At 41.0% G+C, this 19,548-nt stretch overlaps 1 protein-coding gene across 1 annotated transcript; it reads left to right on the forward strand.

Annotated features, from left to right (window-relative positions):
• Positions 1 to 1,480: 1,480 nt before the first annotated feature.
• Positions 1,481 to 19,485, forward strand: LOC135552834 (mucin-5B-like). Its single transcript, XM_064984730.1, has 27 exons — positions 1,481 to 1,554; positions 2,449 to 2,461; positions 8,368 to 8,654; positions 8,920 to 9,034; positions 9,306 to 9,396; positions 9,494 to 9,600; positions 11,182 to 11,398; positions 11,489 to 11,614; positions 12,014 to 12,131; positions 12,230 to 12,368; positions 12,905 to 13,015; positions 13,156 to 13,225; positions 13,512 to 13,649; positions 13,753 to 13,917; positions 14,027 to 14,121; positions 14,348 to 14,474; positions 14,583 to 14,838; positions 15,017 to 15,069; positions 15,344 to 15,444; positions 16,248 to 16,399; positions 16,477 to 16,615; positions 16,905 to 17,015; positions 17,500 to 17,679; positions 17,813 to 18,052; positions 18,133 to 18,289; positions 18,406 to 18,534; positions 19,295 to 19,485. Exons 1-27 carry the CDS (start codon positions 1,481 to 1,483, stop codon positions 19,483 to 19,485), a joined length of 3,702 nt encoding a protein of 1,233 aa, XP_064840802.1.
• The last annotated feature ends 63 nt before the right edge of the window (positions 19,486 to 19,548 follow it).

The raw sequence follows: 19,548 nt of genomic DNA on the forward strand, positions 1-19,548 counted from the left end.
AGACGACACCATTCTGTATACTTCTGGCCCTTCTTTGGACACTGTGTTAACAAACTTCAAAAAAAGCTTTGTTGCCATACAACTCTCCTTCTGTGGCCTCCAACTGCTCTTAAATGCAAGTAAAACTAAATGCATGCTCTTCAACTGATCGCTGCCCGCACCTGCCCGCCCATCCAGCGTTACTACTCTGGACGGTTGTGACTTAGAATATGTGGACAACTACAAATACCTAGGTGTCTGGTTAGACTAAACTCTCCTCCCAGACTCACATTAAGCATCTCCAATCCAAAATTAAATCTAGAAATGGCTTCCTATTTCGAAACAAAGCATCCTTCACTCATGCTGCCAAACATACCCTCGTAAAACTGACTATCCTACAGATCCTTGACTTCGGTGATGTAATTTACAAAATAGTCTCCAACACTCTACTCAGCAAATTGGATGCAGTCCATTGTTTTTTGTTTGTTTTTTTGCTCCTTTGCACACCAGTATCTCTACTTGCACATTCATCCACTGCACATCTATCACGACAGTGTTTAATTGATAAATTGTAATTACTTCGCCACTACGGCCTATTCATTGCCTTACCTCCCTAATCTTACCTCATTTGCACATACTGTATATAGATGTTTTTCTATTGTGTTATTGACTGTACGTTTGTTTATTCCATGTGTAAGTCTGTGTTGTTGTTTGTGTCACACTGCTTTGCTTTATCTTGGCCAGGTCGCAGTTGTAAATGAGATCTTGTTCTCAACTGATCTACCTGGTTAAATTAAATCAAGGTGAAATAAAATAAAAACAAAAAGATCAGAAGTCATGAGTTATAATAAAGACATTACTATTTAATAAAGAGCATAGTACACAAGTAGCTGTCTCAATGTGGAACTAATTGTCACACTTTGACCATAGTTTATTTGTATGTTTCTATGTTTTGGTTGGTCAGGGTGTGATCTGAGTGGGCATTCTATGTTGGATGTCTTGTTTGTCTATTTCTATGTCTGGCCTGATATGGTTCTCAATCAGAGGCAGGTGTTAGTCATTGTCTCTGATTGGGAACCATATTTATGTAGCCTGGGTTTCACTGTGTGTTTGTGGGTGATTGTTCCTGTCTCTGTGTTTGTTGCACCAGATAGGGCTGTTTCGGTTTTCCACATTTGTTGTTTTTGTATTGTTTGTGTTTCATCTTCATTAAAGATGTATCTAACTAACCACGCTGCATTTTGGTCCGATCCTTGTTCCACCTCTTCGTCAGAGGAGGAGTTAGAAGAAACCCGCTACAGAATCACCCACCACAACAGGACCAAGCGGCGTGGTGACAAGCAGCGGCAGCAGGAGCAGCGATCACAGGACTTCTGGACTTGGGAGGAGATATTGGACGGAAAAAGACCCTGGGCACAGCCTGGAGAATATCGGCGTCCCAAGGAAGAACTGGAGGCGGCTAAAGCGGAGAGGCACTGGTTTGAAGAGGCAGCACGGTGACATGGTTGGAAGCCCGAGAGTCAGCCCCAAAAATTTCCTGGGTGGGGGGGCTCGCAGGGAGTATGGCTACGCCAGGTAGGAGACCTGCGCAAACTTCCTGTGCTTACCGGGGGGCTAGAGAGACCGGGCATGCACTGTGTTATGCTGTGGTGCGCACGGTGTCTCCAGTGCGGGTGCATAGCCCAGTGCGTTCTATTCCAGCTCCGCGTATTGGCCGGGCTAGATTGAGCGCCGAGCCAAATGCCATGAAGCCAGCTCTACGCATCTGGTCCCCATTGCGTCTCCTTGGGCCGGCTTACATGGCACCAGCCTTACGCTCGGTGTCCCCGGTTCACCTGCATAGCACAGTGCGGGCTATTCCACCTTGCCGCACTGGCAGAGCGACCGGGAGTATTCAACCAGGTAAGGTTGGGCAGGCTCGGTGCTCAAGAGCTCCAGTGCGCCTGCACGGTCCGGTCTACCCAGTACCACCTCCACACCCTAGCCCTCTGGTGGCAGCCTAGCCCTCTGGTGGCAGCAGGGAGCACCAGTCTGCAGGGAGCTGCCAGAGCTGCTAGTCTGCATGGAGCAGCCAGAGCTGCCAGTCTGCAAGAAGCCGCCAGAGCCGCCAATCTGCATGGAGCTGCCAGAGCCGCCAGTCAGCATGAAGCAGCCAGAGCTGTCAGTCAGCATGGAGCAGCCAGAGCCGTCAGTCTGCCAGGATCAACCAGTCAGCCAGACTCTTCCAGATCTGCCAGTCAGCCAGACTCTTCCAGATCTGCCAGTCAGCCAGACTCTTCCAGATCTGCCAGTCAGCCAGACTCTTCCAGATCTGCCAGTCCGGTCCGATCCTTGTTCCACCTCCTCGTCAGAGGAGGAGTTAGAAGAAACCCGTTACACTAATAAAGACAGTGTTTTATTTGCATCAATATGCAGCAAGTGCTATTGTCACATTCTGACCATAGTTCCTTTGTGTTTTCTTTGTTTTAGTGTTGGTCACGACGTGAGCTGAGTGGGCATTCTATGGTGTGTGTCTAGTTTTCCCATTTCTATGTTTGGCCTGATATGGTTCTCAATCAGAGGCAGGTGTTAGTCATTGTCTCTGATTGGGAATCATATTTAGGTAGCCTGTTTTGTGTTTGGTTTTGTGGGTGGTTGTCTTCTGTCTTTGTGTCTATGCCTCAGATAGGACTGTTTCGGATTTTCAAATTTGTTGTTTTGGTATTTTGTAGTGTTCATGTTTATGGTCTTTATTAAACATGTTGAACTCTAACCACGCTGCGCTTTGGTCCGATCCTTCGTCCACAGAAAACCGTTACAGCTATACATTGTTGCCTTTCATATTTGATGACCTCATTAAATACATATGGAGAGCATCACTGTCCAAATTCACATGGAGACGTCTGTACAGTACACTAGCAGCAAGTGATAATACATGGTGGTCATTCTCATTTAAAGATGCTATGGAAAGAAGTTTAGTTGCTAATTGCTATTAGATACTTACGTTGTAACAGTTTTCTTGTGGTGAAGGAGAGGAGGACCAAAACGCAGCGTGGTTATATTGATTCATGTTTAATAAAAAAAAGATAAATGTGGAAAACCAAAAACAGCCCTATCTGGTACAGACAGGAACAATCACCCACCCAACACAAAACAGGCTACCTAAATATGGTTCCCAATCAGAGACAATGACTAACACGTGCCTCTGATTGAGAACCATATCAGGCCAAACATAGAAATACCCAAATCATAGAAAAACAAACATAGACTGCCCACCCCAACTCACGCCCTGACCATACTAAATAATGACAAAACAAAGGAAATAAAGTTCAGGATGTGATATATGTACTGTACATGCTTATGAACTACACATTAGTGGCTAATATGTGTACCAAAATATAAAATGTTACCATTTATTTACATTCAAGGATATGACTGTATGTTTGAATCACAAACTGGTATCAATATCATTAATAGTATTGTCAGACTATTAATCTTTCTAACCCTTGTGTGAAATTAATGAACAGCTCAGTGACAATTGCATTTTATAATCTCAAGTCAAGTGATGATTTGCAACAGGAACATAGCTTTAACAATACATTCTATTCATTAACAGATTTAATGGGCGTATTTTGAAGCCAAAAAGGGTTTTTCATGCCCAAACATTTTGAACCTTAGTTCTGGGTTGTTCCATTTGATTTCAATCAGTTTTTGACCGCACCCTTTTTGATTTGAACAAAACTTTCCATAGCTATTTGCTGTGGTAGAAGTGGTCAGAAACATTTATGAGATAGAAGTTCTCAAAGTTGACCCATTTTGCATACCCCACCCTACCATGAGACATCCATATCTTCAGCACTGGAAAAGATAAACAGTTTAATTTTAAATAATTTAAACTCTTAAAAACTGTAAAGCTACTTTATAATATCTTGAACATCTATTTTAAAATAAAACTAGATTTTTTTTATCCACCAAGATGGCTTCCGGTCTACACTGTCGAACGTCAACTTAAATAGGAATGGCTATTCAATTATCTATATTTTTTATCATTTCAATCGGTTTTGTGTAGAAGATTGACAGCATAATTTAAAACAACTGATATTCCCATTCATGTCAACATTCTCTGTTGTGTGGACCTCCAAACATCTTTGTGCTATCCTTTAAAAATTTACATTTTGATTTCTTCAGCCAAAACATTACACACAACCTGTATTCAAGAAACCGATATCGGGCACAACACAAACACCTCAGATGATGTAGAATAGGGTCAAGCTACAACATATACAGCAACAAAACATTGCATCAGTTCATGCATTTTTTTGACAATTTATGTCATTTTTTCAAGAAATTATAAAAAGTTGGACTACCATGTTTGCAAGCTTTAAAATTTTATCAATCTCAACTGTTTGTCTTTCCAGTGACAAAGACATGGATGTCTCATGTTAGAGTGGGGTATGCAAAATGGGTCAACTGTGAGCACCTCTAGCTCCTAAATGTTTGGTATTCAGGTCCAAAAAGTTTGTTTCTGACTACTTCTACGATGGGCAAAAATGTATAGAAAGTTTTGTTCAAGTTAAAAGAGGTGCAGCCAAAACGTTATTGAAATCAAATGGAACGACCCCTATACAAGAATATTGATATAAGGACATGAGGTGGTGGAGCTACATTCCACAGCACCACATAATCACATTGTGCATTACAACAATACTAATGGCATTTTGAAAACGTTTCGTGTTTATAAAACAATTAATTAGTAATGTAACCAAGGGTTTTCCTTCATATCAAGTCACGAGCAGTATTGCCATTGTGTGTAAAAACTATTTGTGATAAGAGAAACAATAAGAAATCGTAGCCTCAGTGTAAGGACAATAGATTGAGTCAGTAATCACTCTTATCAGAGGAACACACCTGCAGCGTGTTACTTTGATCTGTTGAATGAGTCATCAAAAGATAAACAAAACATTAACACAAACACTTTTTGACCTGTTTTGGTGTTTATTCAGTCCATATATATAAATGTATAAATACAATCACTCTAATGGATAACTAATGCATCAATAATGGTTATGGACAGTGTCTCCTGAATGATGGGTCAGGGATATATCCTCCTGGGTTGTGGCTCAACTCAAGACTAGGTTGACACATGCGTTTGGTTTATTTGGTTGGTCTCAATAAATATTGGAACTTGGTCACAAGGTAAACAAATCTAGGAAAAACTTGTTTATTATACCTTTTTCTGTGCAATGAGTTTATTAAATTTAACCGGCAAGTCAGATAAGATCAAATTGCTTTTTACAATGACGGCCTACCGGGGAACAGTGGGTTAACTGTCCTGTTCAGAGGCAGAATGACAGATTTTTACCTTGACAGCTCGGGGATTCTTTCGGTTACTGGCCCAACACTCAAACCCTAGGCTACCGGCCAACCCACCTACTGTTTAAACCTCTCATATTGGTATGAGAGGGCCATGAAATCCTTGGAACGGAGCCAGCCCTTCTGCCACACCTTCACATCCAGAAGGACCAAGGACCTTCCCTTCACTCAGGTGGTATAAAGCTAAGATCCAAGCAAGTACCTTTCTCATACCACCTGTGTTCACTACCCAGAGGATGACCATGGGGACAACACAGACACCCACATGGGTGTTAATATGGATGGCTCTGGCGATTGGTTTAACTGCCTCTCAAAGTGGTAGGTAGAATCCATGATTTTGATTTACATGAAACGTTGTACTTCAGTGTTGACAGGGCTAAACTGTATGTTACTGTATGTCATAGCGCTCTCATAATAGCTCCAATGTTTATCTCATTGGACAGCCTAACAATGAGGGAATATGCTCAGTCCTGCCTTTATGTGCCTTTTAAGCATGGGTTATGATTGATGAACAGGTAAATGTAGGATTGGCAAGAGAACTACATAACAGAGCCTGAAATACACAGGATTCCATAATGATTTACAGTAAAACTTCATGTAACGTAATAACATACACTTTGATTTCAGAGGATACATCAAAGGCCACAGTTAACATCATCCCTTCAATGTCAAGGATACCTGAGATTGCAGGTAAGCTTCATAATACATGTGCTATACAGATGCATGAGCCCTGAGGATGATGACAATGATTAACACTGCAGCCTTACATATTTTATTTTATTTTTTATTTTATTTCACCTTTATTTAACCAGGTAGGCTAGTTGAGAACAAGTTCTCATTTGCAACTGCGACCTGGCCAAGATAAAGCATAGCCGTGTGAACAGACAACACAGAGTTACACATTGAGTAAACAATAAACAAGTCAATAACACAGTAGAAAAAAAGGGACTATATACATTGTGTGCAAAAGGCATGAGGAGGTAGGCAAATAATTACAATTTTGCAGATTAACACTGGAGTGATAAATGATCAGATGGTCATGTACAGGTAGAGATATTGATGTGCAAAAGAGCAGAAAAGTAAATAAATAAAAACAGTATGAAGATGAGGTAGGCATAATTGGGTGGGCTATTTACCGATAAGACTATGTACAGCTGCAGCAATCGGTTAGCTGCTCAGATAGCAGATGTTTGAAGTTGGTGAGGGAGATAAAAGTCTCCAACTTCAGCGATTTCTGCAATTCGTTCCAGTCACAGGCCGCAGAAAACTGGAACGAAAGGCGGCCAAATGAGGTGTTGGCTTTAGGGATGATCAGTGAGATACACCTGCTGGAGCGTGTGCTACGGGTGGGTGTTGCCACCGTGACCAGTGAACTGAGATAAGGCGGAGCTTTACCTAGCATGGACTTGTAGATGACCTGGAACCAGACAATGGTGAAAGGACAATAACCATGATGGAGACAGTCATAACAAGTAGTGCAACAGGTTTTGTGGATTAGCTGATTTGAAAAGCGTGAAGGAATACTAGATTATTAATTTGTTGTTCAAGTTCATAAACATTATAGAGATTGGAAAGTCTTGGTTGTTTAGTTGATCAAATATTGAATTTGGTGTTTACTACTATATCCCATAGAAACGCCTTGAATAACACATTCGTAAATGCCAAAAAATGTATCCTAAGGAATACGGTTTTGAAGTGTCTGGAGACATAAGAAATCTCAGGAAATATTTGTGTTTTTTGTACACATATTTAACCACCTTTTATGTTGGCACAAAACTACCTCCATAATTCCAATCATTTGTATGGGTTAACTTCAGACGAGTCCCGTGACACTTGTGGAGGTCGAAGACCAAACTGTTCAGATGCTACAGACAGTAGTTGGCACATCGGCGGTACCGACATAAGACGAGTTCCATGACACCATAGAGTGGTCATATTAGCTAGTAGGCAAAATCGTTTGGACGCTAAAGACGTTTTTGTGAGAATACCGATTTTCAGGATGTACCCTGGTGTGACAAACAGCTGGTGGACATAGGTGGATGTGGTGGATTGAGACATAGGTGGATGCGGTGGATTGAGACATAGGTGGATGTGGTGGATTGAGACATAGGTGGATGTGGTGGATTGAGACATAGGTGGATGTGGTGGATTGAGACATAGGTGGATGCGGTGGATTGAGACATAGGTGGATGTGGTGGATTGGGACATAGGTGGATGCGGTGGATTGAGACATAGGTGATGCGGTGGATTGAGACATAGGTGGATGCGGTGGATTGAGACATAGGTGGATGTGGTGGATTGAGACATAGGTGATGCGGTGGATTGAGACATAGGTGGATGTGGTGGATTGAGACATAGGTGGATGCGGTGGATTGAGACATAGGTGGATGCGGTGGATTGAGACATAGGTGGATGCGGTGGATTGAGACATAGGTGGATGCGGTGGATTGAGACATAGGTGGATGCGGTGGATTGAGACATAGGTGGATGCGGTGGATTGAGACATAGGTGGATGCGGTGGATTGAGACATAGGTGGATGCGGTGGATTGAGACATAGGTGGATGCGGTGGATTGAGACATAGGTGGATGCGGTGGATTGAGACATAGGTGGATGCGGTGGATTGAGACATAGGTGGATGCGGTGGATTGAGACATAGGTGGATGCGGTGGATTGAGACATAGGTGGATGCGGTGGATTGAGACATAGGTGGATGCAGTGGATTGAGACATAGGTGGATGCTGTGGATTGAGACATAGGTGGATGCGGTGGATTGAGACACAGCCCATGCAAAAAAAAACAGATATCCTTAGCTTAAACTGACAGATTTTGGTGGGTATTTTTTTATTATGTTAATTAGATTGACACACGGGTGTGTCAGTAGACTCTTATGGTGAGTGAGTGAGGCCAATCTAGCAGTCAACCAATGGACTCCTAGTTAAAAGCAAGGTTTTATGAGGGGCAGGGTTTTACGTTACCTATTCATTTCTTTCTAAATATCTAAAGATAAAACCTGCTGAGTTGTATGCTATCATAGCTGAATTGGTTGTCCTTTTTCCCAGGAGTGAGTCCTATACATAATGGCCAAGTCTGCAGTACGTGGGGTAACTACCACTTCAAGACCTTTGACGGAGACATCTTTCAGCTCCCCTCCACCTGCAACTATGTTGTGACCTCACTGTGCCATAGCAGTTATGAGGATTTCAACATCCAGATGAGGCGGCAGGTGGTGGACAACCAGCCCACCATTAGCAAGATCACCATGAAGCTGGATGGCACAGTGGTGGAGCTTTCCAAGGGTTCCATTGTTGTTAATGGGAATAAGTAAGTTCCTCAAGAATTTCTCATGTAGCTGTTTTTAAATTAGTGCTCAAGTTGTTGGATGTCATATTGTTGTCCCAGTCGCGTTGACTTAACAGATTAGACTCAACCTTATACTGTGTAATTATGCTCAAGCACAGAGATGAGAATGTTGTTTTTAAAGTACCAATGAAAATGTCCAAAAATTAAGTCAATTGAGCTACTGTAAAAGTGGTTGGTCTGACTAAGTTCTAGTTGAATCTAGTGCTTTGTCTTCCTCTTCCTCCAGTGCCACCTTACCATTCAGCCAGTCTGGTATTCTCATTGAAGAGACTCCCTCCTACATCAAGATCAAAGCAAAACTGGGATTGGTAGCCATATGGAACCAGGATGATTCCTTCTTGGTAGTACAACAATTATGCATTTATGAATATTTCTAGGTGGAGTTAGGTTTTTGCGGTGTGGTCAATGTCTACATTTGAAGGCCTGTGCTGTGGTGGGCACTGTGTTAACAACAGTTAAGGTAGTCCTAATCTATAGTTATATTATTCAGGAATAGGTTGTCACTCCTGTTAAATCTTTGTTTTGTTACAGTCATTTCTCATTTTTGTCGAGTGTTATGCGGTTATGGAGGTAAAATATTACCCTGAAATGTCTAATGGTCTTCTATTTCAGGTGGAGATGGACATCAAATTCAGAAATAAGACCTGTGGTCTATGTGGAGATTTTAATGCAATTCAGCAATTTGATGAGTTCTATAGCCATGGTACATTTTCACTGACATTATCAACACATCAACCATTGCCTATTATTTGGAATACAGTTGACATTTAACAATAATTGGATTTATTTTTATGCCAAAGGTATGAAATTGTCCGCTGTCGACTTCGGAAACTTCTGGAAATTGGATGGTCCCACTGAAAGCTGTACTGAAAACATATTGCCTTCAAATCAGAAATGCCCCAATCTGGTAGGTTACACTTTATTGCTTATGATGAGAATAGGGATATTGGCTAGGCTGCTGTGTACTTAACAACATGTGGGGTCCGAAATGACTGACTCCCTGATAAAGATTTGCAAAAATGACTGTATACTGCTACAGTATATTGTGTGCTCCATTTCTTTGAAAATTATATTATTTTATACTAATACAGAAAAATATGTTGTTTTTAAAGTAATATTTTCTTTCTCTCCAGTCAGGGGTCAAAATTATTGACACCCCTGTTTTCAATACCTTTCAAAACCACACCTTGCAAATAGTGGCACTGAGCCATTTTCTAAAATGTTTTATGAGTTGGAGAACACATTCTGAGGGATTTTAGACCATTCCTCCATACAGAATCCTTCAAAATCCTTGATATCCTTTGTCTGTGCTAACGGACGGCCCTCATTCAAACCAGAGATTTTCAATGGGTGTCAAGTTCGGAGACTGAGTTGATTTTGAAGACAAATATATATTTATTTGGGGATTTTGATGTGTGCATGGGGTTATTGTATTGCTGGAAGATCCACTGAAGGCCAAGTGGCAGTGGCAACAAGGTTTTTGCAAAAATGTCCAGGTACTGGGTAAAGTTCATGATTGATCTTTACAAGAGCCCCGGGACCAGTGGAAGCAAAATAGCCCCTTTTTGCAATGGCCATCTCAGTCTCTCTTTGAAACCCATTGAAAATCTGGGTTTTGAATTATAGAGGGCAGTCCGTAAGAACAGACAAAGGACATCAAAGATCCTAAACAGTGAAGACTACTGAGGGAAAGACGGCTCGTAATAATGTCGGGAACGGAGTAAAGGGAACACCATTCCACTAATTCCGCTCCAAATCAAATCAAATCAAATCAAATTTATTTATATAGCCCTTCGTACATCAGCTGATATCTCAAAGTGCTGTACAGAAACCCAGCCTAAAACCCCAAACAGCAAGCAATGCAGGTGTAGAAGCACGGTGGTTAGGAAAAACTCCCTAGAAAGGCCAAAACCTAGGAAGAAACCTAGAGAGGAACCAGGCTATGTGGGGTGGCCAGTCCTCTTCTGGCTGTGCCGGATAGAGATTGTAACAGAACATGGCCAAGATGTTCAAATGTTCATAAATGACCAGCATGGTCGAATAATAATAAGGCAGAACAGTTGAAACTGGAGCAGCAGCACGGTCAGGTGAACTGGGGACAGCAAGGAGTCAGCCATTACCACGAGCCCGTCCTCCCCAATTAAGTTGCCACCAACCTCCTGTGGCCTAATTTGTTCTCCAACTCCTAAAACATTTTGGAAAAAGGATTATTGCAGTTATCCTCACAAGATGAAGTACTGAAAAAGACAGTGAAAATAGGGATGTCAATCATTTTGACCCCTACCTTTCTGAGATTATTTTTATTTACTTTTTAAACAAAATCTCTTTCTAGAAGCAATCGTATAAATATAGAATAATATATTTGACCAAATCTCTTTTGCAATTATTTTATACAGTAATTTCTGCTCTTCTTTATCAAGGCTGTCAATAATTTCAGACTCCACTGTATATGTCCTAATTATAACATCTCTCTGTTTTTGTTTGATAGAAACCAGTTTGTGAGCAGTTGCTCTCCGGTCCTGCCTTCAGCAGCTGTAAGGACTTGTTGGCCATCGACTCATTTGTTGAGGCCTGTGTATCTGACCTGTGCCACTGTGATAACAGCACCAACTCCTTCTGCCTGTGCAACACTATCTCAGAGTACTCCCGTCAGTGTGTTCACGCAGGGGGGAAGCCCAAACAATGGAGGACTGAACAGTTCTGCTGTAAGCATGCCCTTACTCCCCGTATCAACATTCAAATCGCACATTGGTTAGTTGCAACAGAGTACTCATATTTTGACATAACCTTTGCAGATAAGACATGCCCCTTCAACATGGAGTACCAGGAGTGTGGAAACCCCTGTGTTGACACCTGCTCCAACCCTGAGAGAGGCCAGCTGTGTGAGGAACACTGCTCAGATGGCTGCTTTTGTCCTCCAGGTAGGCAGACATATTTAAACGTTCTCTGCACATCCTCTTCTTCAAAGAGATGTAATAAACATCCATTGGAATGGAGCAGACTGTATACTGATAGAATGCAAAGCAATTGATTCCATATTGTGGACTGGACTCTGTTGCGTTACAAAGGCAATTACGAGTTTGGTGTTTTGTAATGGCCTGGTATACTATCTGATTCATGTGGTATTTAGTTCCTGACACAAGGACAAGCCAGTTGATCAGAATATATCATGGAGTTTCAGAAGTTGTCTGTCGAGACAGAAAAATACTGTGAATTTAGATTTTGGAGTAAAACAAAAGACATTGTTACTAGGTGTTGCCTATGTAGGGCAGTAGGTTGGGATGGAGACATAATAAACACATGTATGCTCTCACCCAAAGGAACCGTTTTTGATGACGTCAACAAGAATGGTTGTATCGCCTTGAGTCAATGCTCCTGCCGCCACAATGGAAAAACCTACGCACCCGGAGAGTCTTATTCAAGCACTTGTAAAGATTGGTAAGAAAACCAGTTTAAGAATTCTGACTTGAGTCTAAAAGTTATTCCAGGGGTGACCATTTGTAAGCCCCATTGAATAATTTATATTTCGCCCTTAGTTCTTGTGCTGGTGGTCAGTGGAAGTGTGTGGACAAGGACTGTCCTGGCACCTGTGCTGTGGAGGGAGGATCCCACATCAACACCTACGATGGAAAAACCTACACCTTCCATGGGGACTGCTCTTATGTTCTGACCAAGGTACAGTACAGTTTCCTCACCAAAGCTCTGTGTGCATGAATCTCATTCACATGAAATACATTTCGAAACTTGCTACCTTCTTTGTAGTTATTATGTCTGTATTACAGCTTTGTCTCTATCTTCTTTATTTTTCTTCTGATATATCCCGTTTTTATGATGAAAATTGTAATATAGAAAAGGGCTTTCCAACCATGTTCCTGGAGTGCTACCTCCCTGTAGGTTTTCACTCCAACCCTAATTTAGCACACCTCATTCTAATATTAAGCTGGTTGATGAGCTGATTCAGGTTAGTTACAACTGCGGAATGAGCTAAATCCCACAGGAGAGTAGCTCTCCAGGAACAGAGTTGGGGAACCCTCATATAGAGCAGTAATAATCATCTTGCGTTGATACATTTATCTATGGAGAAATGTGGGTTGTTCATGTTTACTCTGTCTCTTGTTTTACACTGAGATATTCCTTTTTCAAAAGAATTCGAAGGATATTTCCTTTCATTAAGGGAAATATTTGTAACAACTTATTTATGTTTTTTTCAGGACTGTGATGGGATGCAATTCACTGTACTGGGTGATCTGGTGCAGTGTGGGCTTTCTGACAGTGAGACTTGTCTAAAGGCTGTTACCCTGTCCCTCTCAGAAGGAGCCACTGTAAGTATTCTTTGACTGACATGCTATCAGCCTTTGACTGCAGTAAATGTTTTTTCCCTAGTGTTGTTAGGTTTTAGACTTTAATGTATAATTTGAATATCATGAATAAGTATATGGTTAAACAATGCCCATCTATGCAGGTGATCAACATACAACCCAATGGAAAAGCCTTTGTAAATGGAATCTATTCTCAGCTGCCCTTTTCTGCTGGTAAGTTACAGTTGCACAGTAAACATACAGTACAATCAATGTAGTCATGACTAGGCATACATGAAACTTGTGTCTTACAGTTAAAGCACATCATTGTATGGGGGATACATAATGATACATGGGAATGTTGTGATGGTGATGCAGCTTTATCATTCAACACTGACACATATATTTTACTTAACATCATAAAATAAGAATTTGTTCTTAACTGACTTGCCTAGTAAAATAAAGGTAAAATAAAATAAAAGAATTACTCATTCCTTCCTCTTCCCTTTGTTCCTTATAGCTGGAGTAACTATTTTCAGAGCCTCCTCATTTTTCATCATTGTCCAGACCACCTTTGGCCTCCAGTTGGAAATCCAACTCTCACCAATCATGCAGGTCTATATTGCTGCAAGCACCGTTTGGCAGCAGAGAACTTGCGGTATGTCTCATCATCCGTTGACCAACCACCACAGTCCACTGAGGTGTTCATGTTCTGGGAATGATTTATTTTCCCTGTATATAAATACATGTTCACCCTACAGGTCTTTGTGGAAACTTCAACAACAACCAAGGAGATGATTTCAAGGTCCTGAGTGGAGTGACTGAGGGCACAGCCATTGGTTTTGCAAACACCTGGAAAACACGAGCCAGCTGCCCAGACATCAAGAGTAGCTTTGAAAGCCCCTGCAGTTTAAGTCTTGACAATGGTATCTGCATGGTTTATCACCTTTCCATGTATGTTTTAATTGTTATGGAGAACGGTGCAAGTGTTTCTTAAAGTTGGCCTAACTGTGGTTTATTTTTTCACTTTTTCAGAGAAATATGCCCAGCACTGGTGCTCTCAGCTGGCTGATCCTAAAGGGTTGTTTGCTAAATGCCACACAGCAATAAGCCCAGACATGTACAAAGAAGTGAGACCATTTCACCATACTATCCATTTCACACAATTTCCTGAGCATAACTAATTCACAAATGTATGTAACGTGATGCCAGCTGTTATGGGGAATTTGAGAATTACGTTGCTTGCTGTTAGGTATTGTGTATCTGCACAGAATTTGTGCATATTATACACACAATTAATTACAACTATTGTACAGTATAATATGGATGCTGTCCTGACTGTGGTTTTCTATTCAGAACTGCATGTATGACAGCTGTAACTGTGAGAAGAGTGAGGACTGCATGTGTGCTGCCGTCTCCTCTTATGTCCACGCTTGTGCTGCCGAGGGTATTCAGCTCAGCGGCTGGAGAGACACAATCTGCAGTGAGTGACAATCACACCATAATACCTAAGAAGATGTGTCAATTGTGGGAGAATAAGATACAAATATTATAAATATTTACATCAAACACTAATTGTTGCCATCCCCAGACAAATACTCCACCTCGTGCCCTAGCACCATGGTCTACAGCTACAGCATAAAAAGCAGTGATCGCTCCTGCCGCTGCTACAGCGACTCTGACTTTACCTGTTCAATCACCTTTGAGCCTGTGGATGGGTGTGTCTGTTCTGAGGGTTCCTACCTGGATGATGAGGGCAAGTGTGTTCCACCAGCCAGCTGCCCTTGTTATTACAAGGGCTCAGTGGTGTCCCCTGGAGAGGTCATCAGCAAGGATGGAACCATGTGGTATGGACCGAGTTATTTACCTACCTATACTCAAGCTGTATATCAATGTAATTCACTACACATTAATTTTGATTTCAAAGGCATATTTTTGAGACTTTATGAACCAAGAGCCTTGGGCCTTGCTTTCCCGTAGTGAGCATAGCGACATTCAAGTACCATAAACAACATTTTATTTCAGCACCTGCAAGGAGGGAAAACTCCGTTGCATTGGATATTCACCCGATCAGCCATGTAAGTTCATGTATATTAATTGTCAAAACAACTCACAATTTTGAGCTATTGTACTGTGCCAGGCAACACTGAATTTGTCCATTCTTTTCATGGCAATCTTCCAAATCATATATACATTTATGGTGTTTGGTAATAGTATGCTATTGGCAACAGAATCAGGCTATGTGCATTTTGAAATATTATCTCTCCATCCTAGTACACACTTTACAGAGCATATTGATTTGGTGAAAGACACAACAGAGTCAAGACACATGAATTCCCTTTATTTTCACAGCATGTGTTGCACCAATGGTTTTCTTCAACTGCTCCAATGCAAGCCCAGGAGTGAGAGGGTTAGAGTGTCAGAAGAGCTGCAACATTCTGGATATGGCCTGTGTAAGACCCCTATTCACCTCGTCTCCAGGCCATTCTGCACAGCGGATATAAGCTTGTGTACAAAACATTAAAAACACCTTCCTAATATTGATATTAATACACAATCCGTCTCAATTGTCTCAAGGCTTGAAAAATCTTCTTTAACTTTCTCCTTCTCTTCATCTACACTGATTGAAGTGGATTTAACAAGTGACATCAGTAAGGGATCAATGCTTTCAACTGGATTCCCCTGGTCAGTCTATGTCATGGAAAGAGGAGGTGTTCTTAATGTCTTCTACACTCAGTGTATAGTCATATAATGCCCATAGGATTGTGAATAGAAATTGAGTGTAAAATATAAACTTTCATTTTTTTTAAATATATATTTTTATATTAACATACGATTAACCTCATATCCCAGCTATTGCACACAGAACTTATAAGCTTGGTACATCAACAATTTAATTTTGTCCTTAGTGGGATTAACCATATACTTCCATGGGAGTATCTTTACTGAGTAAAGTATTTTTTATCATTTAATTTGAGCGAACCGTACGACTGCTAGGCGTAGGTCTGTGCTTGTGGTGTGCTAACGTATGGGGGAGGGTTAGGGGGAAGGTGTTGTGGGAGATGATTGGTTGGTAGATTAAGCTGAATAAGCCAATGCCTATGCCCTGGGAGTTTCTCCTGGTCTTTCTGTATTGGCTAATGGCTAATGAAGGCCAAGTTTGACCTTCTGGTCCAACAGACTCCACGCATTTGAGCAGAAGTTAACACAATTTTTACACAAGCAGATTTTCAAATCAATAATTTTCACTTTACAGATCAGCACAGAGTGCATATCAGGCTGTATGTGTCCCTCTGGACTGGTATCCGATGGAAAAGGAGGATGCATCAAGCCAGACCTTTGTCCTTGTTCTCACAATGGAGCAACTTACCAACCAGGAGACAGAATCAAGGTCGACTGCAATACCTGGTAAGGTTATCTTGCCTCAATTGGGGTTTAAACCAATTAAGACTTCAGTCTGATATATCTGTTTTTGCCACTTTCAGCACTTGTAAAGACAGAAAATGGCAGTGCACAACTAACCTGTGCCATGGAACCTGTGCCATTTATGGAGATGGACACTACATTACTTTTGATGGGAAACGATTCACTTTCGAAGGTGACTGTGAATACACACTTACAAAGGTATGCTTGCAGGGTTTCTTGATAGTCTAAGTGATCATCACCAATATTACATGCTGAACAATAAGGGTTTGTGTTAATTGTTTTAAGGTATTGATAGGTGTAGGTGTTTCTGGGGAGTCTGAATAGCAATATTTGAAACTGTTTAGCCATGATCTGCTGTTGCTTTGTAGATGTTGCTGTAGCATTCCCAACAAGCTGAACCTTTTCACTATTTCAGTGATTGATAATGTCCCATCCACCAAAATACTATGTTGGCTGTTGTTAAATGTATGACTGAAACCTTAAACAGGACTACTGTGGTAGCAACAATGCCAACGGCAGCTTCAGAGTCATCACTGAGAACATCCCTTGTGGAACGACAGGCACCACCTGCTCCAAGGCCATTAAGCTCTTCCTGGGGGTAACTAGATTCCTGCTTTCTGCCTGGCACATACCATTACTGAAGCCAACACTACTAATATTCGGTCATACATACATAAATACATAAATAAATACATACATACATACATACATACATACATACATACATACATACACGCACGCACGCACGCACGCACGCACGCACGCACGCACACACACACACACACACACACACACACACACACACACACACACACACACACACACACACACACACAAACATAAATACATACATACATACATACACATACATACATACATACATACATACATACATACATACATACATACATACATACATACATACATACATACTATAAAGCACACAATATACACATAAATCAAAGCTTCATGAGGCCTGGCAAAAAAATGAACATTATGGCATACATTATAACATGATGAGTAATTACATAAATTAATATCTTAACTGCATACTCAAACTTTAACAAAAAAATCTCTTTCAGAACAATGAACTAATTCTGACAGAAGGGAACTACCAAGTCGTTGAGAGAAATACAGGGGAGGCGGTTCCTTACCAGATTCGCACAATGGGCATCTACCTTGTGATTGAAGCCAATAATGGGTTGATTCTCATGTGGGACAGGAAAACAAGCATGTTCATCAAACTGAACCCACAGTTCAAGGTACATTACAACTTTGATTGGATGACACATTAGATATTAAAATATGGGTGTAGTGTTCCATCAACTGATATTCACAAGTCTGTTATGACTCCTTTTTATCACTCAACTGAATCTTTTGCTATGTCCTCTTCAGGGACATGTCTGTGGTCTGTGTGGAAACTATGATGGCAATGCAAACAATGACTTCACTACCAGGAGCCAGGCAGTAGTTGTCAACCCTCTAGACTTTGGAAACAGCTGGAAAGTCTCTGCAAGCTGCCCCGATGCAAAGAACAAAAGGAGCCCCTGTACTGCCAACCCTTACAGGCAGTCTTGGTCACAGAAGCAGTGCAGCATCATACAGAGCAAAGTTTTCACAGACTGCCATTCTAAAGTAGGTTTAGACTTTAGTCGTTCACTGAATGTTTTGGAATTTGATGTGATCATGTCAAATAAGATCTGTTTTCCAATTAGGTGGACCCCTCTCCTTTCTACGATGCTTGTGTGACAGACTCGTGTGCTTGCGACAGTGGTGGAGACTGTGAGTGTTTCTGTACCGCTGTGGCAGCTTATGCAGAGGCCTGTAATGAGGCTGGAGCCTGCATAGCCTGGAGAAGCCCACAAATCTGCCGTGAGTTTCTAAATGTTCCATTCATTTAAGTGCTGACATAAAAATAGGCTTAATCCAGTCAGTTTAAACCGAATTGAAGATAATACTTACAGAGAGCTTTTGTCCACCACATACAGCACTGTTCTGTGATTACTACAACCCCCCTGGAGAATGTGAGTGGCACTACAAGGCCTGTGGAGCTCAGTGTATGAAGACCTGCAGGAATCCCTCCGGGAGCTGCTCAACTCAGATACCACCTCTTGAAGGTACAGTAGACATTCATTTAGGATCTATTTTGGGTAACAACAATTTTCTATAACAGGTACTTAGTATTTATTTAATGTTGAAGCTAGAGTCCTTAATTGAAACAATAACAAAGTTGCCACCCCGCCTCGGTTTAGGTAACAAGGGAAGGCCCAGGAAAATTGTAACCACTCTCAAATCCATAGACAGAGCTATGGATGCAAGGGCTGACAATTCATGACATAAAAAGTATTGTTTTAACCATGTTTTGAGGCTATACAGTGTTTGATTTAATTTGTTTTGTTTACAAACATTGGGGGTAAAACAAGTGTATATTTTAGGTTCTTTTATGGGGCACGACATGCTTTCGTGACAAAGGATTCTAGCTTTAAATTACTATCAATTTTATCTGAACGGAATTGGCAGTGTGAAAGAAATGCAGGCCACATCTTTTACCAAACCATGCTAACTGAAAAGTGATCCAGCAAGTATATGGCTCAGCTTGATAGTAAAGAGTTTGTGTACCTGGTGTTGGTGGTATAACTATAGTATAAACTTGATCTCTAGAAAACTTGATATGTAGTCTATTCATTTATTTTGTCTTTTTGTTGGAATATTCCAGTTTTACAATCATCAAGTATTTAGAAGAATAACTGTCTGAGGTCATTTTAGATATTCTTACATTTTCACTCCCTTTCTATTCACTATGTTTCTTCACCATATCCCTCTATCAATAAATAGCTTTTTGATCATTAATATTTGACTATTTTTCTTCTTCTTTAGGTTGTTATCCAAAATGTCCTCCTGCTCAACCCTTCTTTGATGAAGATATAATGAAGTGTGTGGAGAAGGAGCAGTGTGGCTGCTATGGCAGAGATGGAAAACACTACAATAATGGAGAAAAAGTACCGACCACAGAAAACTGTCAGACATGGTATGCCTTTAGTAATGCAGAGAATCTTGGTCTTGGCTAAAATTGTGAACACTTTAACTGTGTTTGAGTGTCAAGAATGAAACTAAGTAGAATTGTAAATGCT

Source organism: Oncorhynchus masou, chromosome 2, assembly GCF_036934945.1.
Source record: "Oncorhynchus masou masou isolate Uvic2021 chromosome 2, UVic_Omas_1.1, whole genome shotgun sequence".
Lineage (NCBI taxonomy): Eukaryota > Metazoa > Chordata > Actinopteri > Salmoniformes > Salmonidae > Oncorhynchus > Oncorhynchus masou.